The following is a 9,193-nucleotide window of genomic DNA, read 5'->3' as shown; positions in this document are numbered from 1 at the left end:
CCTATAATCTAGATCAAGAAAGAGGAGGATACGAGTTCAAGGGTTCCACCTTTGGGGAAGAAAACATAAAAAAGTGGAGAAGCTCCATAAGGTAAAAAAAGTGAAGATGAAACTTCACCTACGAATGAACAAGCATGGACTCTAAAGCAAGAACACAAAAATGAAAGGTCAATTACCAAGTTTTTTTATGTACTCTTGTACACCTAAATGTTAATGTAATCTTGTAATTCTAAATGAGACTAGACAAATAGGCCTATGTTGTTTATTCAAGCACCCTTTCTAAATTAATGGAGAAATATATTTTAGGAGGGAGTTAGTTCATTAGTTGAGGATATGTCTTCGATTGGGGTTTAGTTCCTATTCATTTGGATGTTGTTCTAACTTCCCTATTTGAGTGTAAGTTACATATATTCATGTGTGTAATGGAATGTATGTAGAACATTTTAAAATACAGTGTGTCACTAGAGCACTAGGCAACTTGATCAATAAAGTTTCATTTTTTAGTTTTTATCATTAATCACCATAAAATAGATGTAGTCTTTGATATTTAAGTTTAAAGAATGGAACATATATTAAAAAGGGAGATGGTGTTGAGATAAGGAAAATTTGTGGAAAACTAATTATGGTAAGAACAGGGAATCTCTTAGCACATGTTTCTCGATATATGTTTCAAATTATCCTTGGTTTATACTAAATAGGTCACTAATATGATTTTTATTTAGTGGAAACTCTAATGATATTTCAAAGGTTTCAATGGTTTGGAATATTTTAGACGATAACATTGACAAAGTTTAAAACAACATGCTAAGCTTTGAAATTAGACATAACTAGCATTTGCACCAGATGTTGCAAAGGAAACGCCATAAGGCATAAATTGAAAAATACAAATACAACAAAAGAATACTTTGATAAAGAATAAAAATATATTCAATGCTCAAATCAATGCCCCATTAACTGGAAGCACTTAGTAGACATATTTATCAACATTAGGATTATACACAATGATCAAGAAATTTCCCATATACAAACAACAACTTCCACAACAACCTTTTGTCACATCCACATTTTAAGAAATGCCTTGGAACGTGATCGGAATCTTCCATATTGCCTTTTTCATTATGCAGATAAATCTTCCATATTGCTATTTTCATCACGAATATTGTTAGTTCATTGTTGTAAAGTGTTAGTGTGTTAAATTCAATACTATAAGTTCGACAAGCGAAAAACATTCCTCAATTAGCATAATATGCATTTTTCTCTCACCGTGTATTTTTCAGTCAAAGAGCACAAGTAACATATTAACATGTATTTTCCCTTCATTATTTTCATCATAGAGCCAAGAAATCTGATCTATAAAGTAACAAAAACATTTTGAAATAAGTTTAATATTTCAAGCCAGTGTCTAACCTATAAAGTAACAAAAACTTTTTGAAGTAAATTTAATATTTTAAGCAATTGACTAACCTACTTTAATAATTGAAAAATTCTCAAAGATGAATTATACTCCATAATAAGAGAGCCAACATTGGAGCCCATACTTTCACTAAAACCAAAAGAAACACAACCACTTGTTAAGAAGAAATTCAAGTAATAATAATAAAACAAAAATAATAAACATTAAAGTATAAAATGGTATTTCCAACACACAAGATTAAATGGGTGTGGAGAAAATTAGTAGAGAACCCAAAATTGTATTTCTAATTAGGAGAGGGGTGGAGAAATGCTTTAAATGCGGGTTGTTGTCATTCTAATGAAATCCTTTGCAAAGGGGATGTTAAGATTCTAAGAGAGAAGCTAGGCTTCGTAGAGAACACCTTCCTTGTTAAACATTCCCCTATTGTAACCAAAAGGAAAGGGCAAGAGAAACAATAATTAGGTTTTTGTTCACAAGTTGTATAAAATATATAGGTGCTATTGATGTCTGAGTGAATAATGGGAGAGATTATTTATGAAATTGTGATAAGGCACACCTAGTTTTGTCAGAAAGAGGCATATTAATGACAAGTACATCACATTTAGGTAGCATTTCATTAAGATTTGTCTCCAATGTTGCTCCAGTTTCCTTTTCCAATTTGGGTCCAATAGAAAGTCGGTCGTGGTAAAGAAGCTTACAATTGAAGGGCTGTACAAAGGAACGCAATTCAATTCAACATCATGTAATGTTTATTATTATTAGGTTGAAATTTTGAAACAAACAGCATGCATGCATAAGAATTATGGAGCACTGATTTTTGAAAAGAAGTTTGCAACATCATGAAGTAGTACTAGATCCTAAGAATGAATACCTTCAAACGCTTAAGTAGTTCTTTGCCAATACGCCCTGCACCAATAGTACCAATAGTTTTCCCTTCTAGATCATATGACCTGTAAGAAATTGCTTCCACTTTCCAATCACCCTCAACAATTTGCTTATATCTAGGCACAAAGTTTCGCATCAATATGAGAATGCGCATTAGCTCATCTTCTGCCACAGACACCACATTACTTGCTATAAAAATTGTTGAAGAAGGTGTCAGTTAAATTATGAAGAATCATTGCAGAAACTTGTTCATACCAAAATGTCCATAGCGTGAACAAGGCAGTGACAAGCGGTATAATTTCAGAAATAGTACCTGTAACTTGTGCGACAGTCACAGCAGCGGCTGCTGCAACATTTAGATCAATGTGATCAGAACCAATACTAGCTGTCAAAAGAAGCTTTAAGTTCTTTGCCTTCTTGATCCTGTCTGTTGTCACATAGGATGGGTGGAAAGGCATAGAAATCAAAACATGTGCATCAGGTATGTGCTTTTCAAGTTCTGCAAAGGAAATTAATTGTGTAACTTTAGTCTGTAGTGGGTTACAATTCTCAAATGTAAAAGCAAGCAAGCAATACACCTATGTTGCAGGAAACATGGGGTAGGAGGGCGTTTCCGTACGGAAACGAGTACGAAACGCTGAAACACATTTGGTACAGCCCTGAAACGTGTTTCAGGCCGTACTGCCACGTTTCACGAAACTGAAACGTGGCTAGTATGACCTGAAACGCGTTTCAGGGCCGTACGACCCACGTTTCAGCTTGTACTTGTGTTTTTTTTTCATTTTTTTTTGTTTTTTTTTTTGTTTTCTAATCTATTCTTACATTAGCCTAGTGACTTCTAGTTGGTTCCAGATGCTTGTCTAAAGTTATAAAAGTGAACTTTTTCCCTAGTGTTGATACGCAGTTCATGGTAATGTTAAATTCTTAAAGTAAAAGTGATATTCTCCTTTATTTTTCATTTTCATCCTTTTACTTAAATTTTTAACATTACCATGAAAAGACTCGGGATGTTTGAGAGTGGTTTTGCCCTCATTGGATTTCATATGGAGAAAGTAGAATTTTAGATCTCACTCAAAATCCAGCAGACTTATCTGTTTTTCAGGATCTCAGGATTGGGGGGGATTGCAATGTTTCCATTGGATTTTATCATGTACTAGGGTATGGAACTTGTATTTAATCGAGAGAACAAATCCCTCTATGCAGGGGAGACTCCCAATCAAGGACGAGACAAAAAATTATAAAATTCTCATGGCTGATTTTGGATATTTCTATTTTCATTATGTGATTATTCATGAGTAAATGTGATGTAAATTTAGATACTTATAGTTTATGCATTGACAATTGACAATTTTGTCATAATGTAATAAATTAGAATGTATCATATATGCTTTATGATTGCACATATTTCTTAAATGTCCTAATATCTATATATATATATATATATATATATATATATATATATATATATATATATATATATATATATATATATTTAATATATATATTATATATATATATATATATATTTATTATATAATACTCGCGTTTCCCCATTTCGTGCAATCTTGCAATACACTGATTTCGACGATCCATGGTAGCAAGAAGTAGGAAAGGGAAGGCATACTAGAAAAATAATAGATTGGATTGTGGATTAAACAACCACCCAACTTCAATTGTGAATAACCAGAAGTCATTTATGACTTGTTTGACAAGATATATATTCTGTAAATCTCTCTTTTTGAAGCAGCACATACAATACCATCTAGATTGATTATTATTCAGGATATGAGGAACAAAAGGAAGTCTAGGACATAAACTATTCATCCATATCAATAACAACAAATAACACGATTTTATATCCCAAGGGGTGGGTGGCCCTTCACGGGAGCAAATCTCACTAAATACCTTGGGGTTACCAGCTGGTATTTCAGCGAGCAGTTGGTTACCACCCTTGTCGTCCATCCAGAAAAACTGGGAAGAGGGAGGAAATCTGCAAGGGGCTAGCAAGATGCTTGGAATGCCTAAACTGTGGGACAATATTTTTCCGGACCCGAAAAAGAAAGATGACTCCAGGTGATGTGGAGTTGGAGTATGATGTTACTAGGTACCATATAATAATACCTCCCTCCCAGGTCAAAGACATATGAGTTGAGTTAGAAGGCTGTCTCAGGTTTCAAGGGAAACTGTTTGTCAAGAAGATTCTACAATACAAGAATCAGCATAGATGGTGCCCTGTCCAGCAGTCAAAGAAACTCTACCAAGCAAAACCCTGCTAATACACATTTAGCATTAGCTCTAAATCTTTTTCTGTGCTTTTGATGGCTAGTAACTACAGTTAGACAAATGAGACCTGCTAACAATTAGACCACAGTTTATTCATTTATTAAGAAGTCTGGTGTACATAGCTTGATGATGAGTGTGTCCCAGCACTCTAGTGTTAGCAGATAAAAAATCGCAATTCCAAATTAGTTATCATGATTTCAAGTTTCACGGGGCCAATTTGACAACACAGTACATGTAGCCTAGTAGGGCATTTAAATTCCATGTTATCACTTCACCAACACAGAGAACACATATAGCCTAGTGGTATACATGGATACAGAAAGAAACAGGGCATTTGGGGGGCTTCTAACAGTTTAAAGAAAGAGATGGTGTTTAGCACAGCTCCCTCCAAGCGTTACCAGATGCATAATCAAGGAAAATTCGGGGAGGCCAAGTTTTGGGCAAGGATAAGGAAAAAATTCGGGACAAAATTGGAGAGTAGAACAAAAATATAAAGATATACACATATATATTTTGATGAAAATATATAAGCAATGGTGAGTGCGACTTATAAGAGCGTTTGATCTGGACTTACTAGAAAAGAGGAGACTTCTTATAAATTTCAGCAAAATCTATCTCAAGGCACTCCTCAGCAGCTCTAAAGCTGATTTCTAGCATCCATGTTGCAGGGTTACATTTATCAGTAATCTTTGTCACACCTTCAATAGCCTGTCCAGGACATTTCAAGTTGCTAGATTCAATGAGACTTGAATAAATTGTAAGATGCCTTAATAACATATGCTGCATTAGCAAACATTAATCATATACCTGGAAGTACTCTATGACATGGATTGAATGGCAACCTAGTGGACCGCCATATATAATTTGACCACCTTGTTTCATCAACAGCAGCTGCAAAAAAAGAAAGAATGCTATTGTAGTTGGGATTGTTTGGGAAAGTAAGCATCATTAAATATTTGCAAGGTTTTGTTCAATAAGCATTGCTTTACACACATGATTATCAGGTTTTACCTAGGTGTCCAAATGCATTGCCCTTCAGAGTGGGCAGTGAAAATTGTTTTAAATATTGATATTGGTGGGCTTCTAAAAGATCTTCCTTTCTAGAAATTTACAGAACCATCTACTTCTTCCTACAATCCATCTTATAACCTTTTCAAAACTAGCCATTTTGCTGAAGACCTTTGATATTAAATATTTTACTCCATGGCCTTGGATTTGAAATTTAAATATAGCTCTCCGAACTCTAGATACATCACTACCAATTGGCCCCCTATGATTATTGTCAGTGGTTTGGATTTCTAGTGAAAAATATTTTTCCTTCCATGACATGTGGTCTCATGCATGCTTTCATATTTTTTTTGTGGGTGTCTGATCGCAATTTCAGATTTGGCTATATTAACAACCTGTAAGGAGTTAGAGATGTATCTTACCTCATCAAATCCTTCAAAAATATCTATACTTGGCTGATGGATAGTACAGACTACAATTCGGCCTGTGTCCACTGTATTCCTAACTGTATGCATCGCGATAGCTGCAGCTCTGGCATCCAGACCAGATGTCGGCTCATCCATGAATATGATTGAAGGATTTGCAACAAGTTCTACAGCAATGGTTAGTCTCTTCCATTGCTCAGTTGATAGACCAGTCACACCAGGAAGACCCACCAATGTCTCTCTCACGCTATCAAGCTCTACAAGCTCCAGCACTTCATCCACAAACATCTGTTAAATAGAACAATCTCAATCTTAGGAAACCCAATATTAAGAATGAAAGAAAGAAACTATATTAAAGTCCACAGGTGGTTCATAAGCGGCTCTCAACATTTCTGTTGCATCAGGAGTATATTTTTAAGATTAAAATCACCATAAATATTTACCTGCTTGCTCTTGGTATCTATTTCTGGTGAAAGGCGCAAGTAAGCAGAGAACACTACTGATTCTCATACTGTTATCTGAGGAAAGTGAATATCATTTTGCTCGCAATAATCTGAAACCCTGGAAAATGTCTCCTGTACCTTTGGAAAACCAAAGATATGTATATCCCCCTCAATATAACCTCCCGTTTTTCTTCCATAGCACATCCATGAATATGATATTCATATTTCTTTGAAATCTGTTATGGGCATTATAAGAGCGTTTGATCTAGACTTACTGGAAAAGAGGAGACTTCTTATAAATTTCAGCAAAATCTATCTCAAGGCGCTCCTCAACAGCTCTAGATTTGATTTCTAGCATCCATGTTGTAGGGTTACATTTATCAGTAATCTTTGTCACACCTTCAATAGCCTGTCCAGGACATTTCAAGCTGCTAAATTCAATAAGACTTGAATAAAATGTAAAATGCCTTAATAACATATGCTGCATTAGCAAACATTAATCATATACCTGGAAGTACTCTATGACATGGATTGAATGGCGACCTAGTGGACCGCCATATATAATTTGACCACCATGTTTCATCAACAGCAGCTGCAAAAAAAGAAAGAATGCTATTGTAGTTGGGATTGTTTGGGAGGGTGTTGTTCAGTAAGCATTGCTTTACACACATGATTATCAGGTTTTACCTAGGTGTCCAAATGCATTGCCCTTCAGAGTGGGCAGTGAAAATTGTTCTAAACATTAATATTGATGGGATTCTAAAAGATCTTCCTTTCTAGAACGAAGCCACTGGATAAGGTGCCGGAATCGAACCGTTCAGTCTCTTCAAGTAAAGACAGTATTTCTGCAGCAAAACATGACTTATTTCTTTGTAAGGGATATGCCTGAGAATCCAACAAGCAAGCTCTCCTCTAGTCACAACATTCAGTCATAAGCATTCTGAATTTGCATCTGCCCAAACCTAAGAGAATTGGATTTTCTAAACAAGTGCCTTGCAAATGTTCAATCTAATTAAATTTATTATATTTTTGTTTAAAAATTAAGGATTAAACATTGTTTTTTATTTTTATATGCATCCAGTAAATAATTATTGAATAAAAACAATAAATTGAATCTAAAGGGAAATTCCAGTCCTTTACTATACATCTGTAACAATTTTTATGTGTATTTTGTCATATATTTTTCATACCAGCATTTTGAACCATACATTACAATGAATCAAAATAGTTGAATTTTATCATTACTATGAGAAAAAGCAGTGATGAAAGAACAAGGCTGGAAAGCGCTGTGGGCTGGCAATGGCAAGACCTAAGGGTCTAGATTCATCCTCTCCTCTCCTCACCAAGTCTATATAATGAAGCCACTCCAGAGAGAGATAATTACATACTGCTAAAAAATCTTAAAGAGAGCTTTCTTTCTGTCCCTTAGGAATGACTTCATTATATAGACTTGGTGAGGAGAGGAGAGGATGATTCTAGACCCTTTGTCCTAGTGAATTCAATGTTTAGACGAGTTCCCAAGCGATTAGAGGAGGTAATTGAAAATTCAAACCTCTTCAAAGTGATCCCCTAAAAAATGAACAAATCTAAAAGCTTGACCAGGTCATTGCTGCTGAAGGGCATTAGGCAATCATTGCTCCTTGCAGTAAGGACAAGGGCGATGCATTGCTCCTTGTCAGTGTACAGGGAGCAATGAACCTGCTAATCTTTGCTTTTAAGGGAAGAAAAGTGGTGCTTCAGCAAGGTTACATCGTGGGACCCATTTTAAAACAAATGAACCATATTAAATTTAATCCAAAAGAAAATCAAAAAATCTAACCTTAGATTACATTTTCAGAAGCTTACCTTGCATCATTTGTCAGTCGTTGCTCTCGTGGAGAGAGCTTGCAGTTGAGATGTTGAGTAAACCTTCCCTGCTGTTGTAGCTGATTTGGAGATGATTTCACAGGGGAAACCATTTCTGTCTGAAAATAACATATACATACTTGTACAGTTATCAGCAGAACCCCAGGATCCAATTTATAATTTTAGCATATGACCCTGGAAATTATGCTCTACTGCGGTGTAACCTGAGGATCAAACTTGCAAAGCTCAATGCCTGTTAAATGACATTACAGGTGTCATGATGAAAGGTTCCAGATATTTTATCCTTAAAATGTAAAACTATCTTTAAATGTTTTCTGTTTTAAATGCCTTAAGAGGACCGAATCTGCAGAAATAAATATTATAGTTCTCCTCTCTTGAACAACCCACAATCTAAAGAAAAGCATTGTTCTTGTTTTAGCAATTGACGGAGTGCATTCAAAGCAATCTTGGATTTCAATTGTTCTCTTCTCCCATCTGAATTCTTGTTGATGGTTTCTAGATCAACATTTCCTAGCAAGCAATTTAATCTGGGTTGAACTTCAGTGCTGAAATTCTAATTCGTTGATTGGATATTTAAGCGTCATTTTCCATTTTGATTCCCTAGAAGGAGGTCTTGTCATCTATATCTGTACCTTTCTTCAGACTGTTATTAACTTTATCTAGCATGCAGGGCATTGGCATTGTGTTTTGGCATTTTCAGGCAACAGTTGTAAGCAACATGATGGGAAAGGCACACCTTCTGTCTGCATTCCTTGACTCCAAGATTTGGACAAGTGATTAGACCCCTTTGGGCTCATTAAGAGGATCCATAAAAGAATCGGCAACTGTATCAAAGGTAGTTGCATCCATGACCAGACTTGCAGACCTTT

General features: G+C 35.3%; 1 protein-coding gene across 1 annotated transcript; it reads right to left on the bottom strand.

Annotated features, from left to right (window-relative positions):
- Positions 1 to 1,942: 1,942 nt before the first annotated feature.
- On the bottom strand, positions 1,943 to 4,261 carry LOC149219128 (formate dehydrogenase, chloroplastic/mitochondrial-like). The gene is made up of 4 exons (XM_089386709.1): positions 4,205 to 4,261; positions 2,613 to 2,829; positions 2,286 to 2,488; positions 1,943 to 2,122 (listed from the first exon to the last, which is right to left on the bottom strand). Exons 1-4 carry the CDS (start codon positions 4,259 to 4,261, stop codon positions 1,943 to 1,945), a joined length of 657 nt encoding a protein of 218 aa, XP_089242835.1.
- Positions 4,262 to 9,193: the final 4,932 nt, after the last annotated feature.

The sequence above is a fragment of the Pinus tabuliformis genome, chromosome Q, assembly GCF_031772625.1.
Source record: "Pinus tabuliformis cultivar Carrire ecotype Pingquan chromosome Q, CPIR1, whole genome shotgun sequence".
Classification (NCBI taxonomy): Eukaryota; Viridiplantae; Streptophyta; class Pinopsida; order Pinales; family Pinaceae; genus Pinus; species Pinus tabuliformis.
The sequence above is the reverse complement of the archived record's forward strand: the minus strand, read 5'-3'. Positions and strand labels throughout refer to the sequence as shown.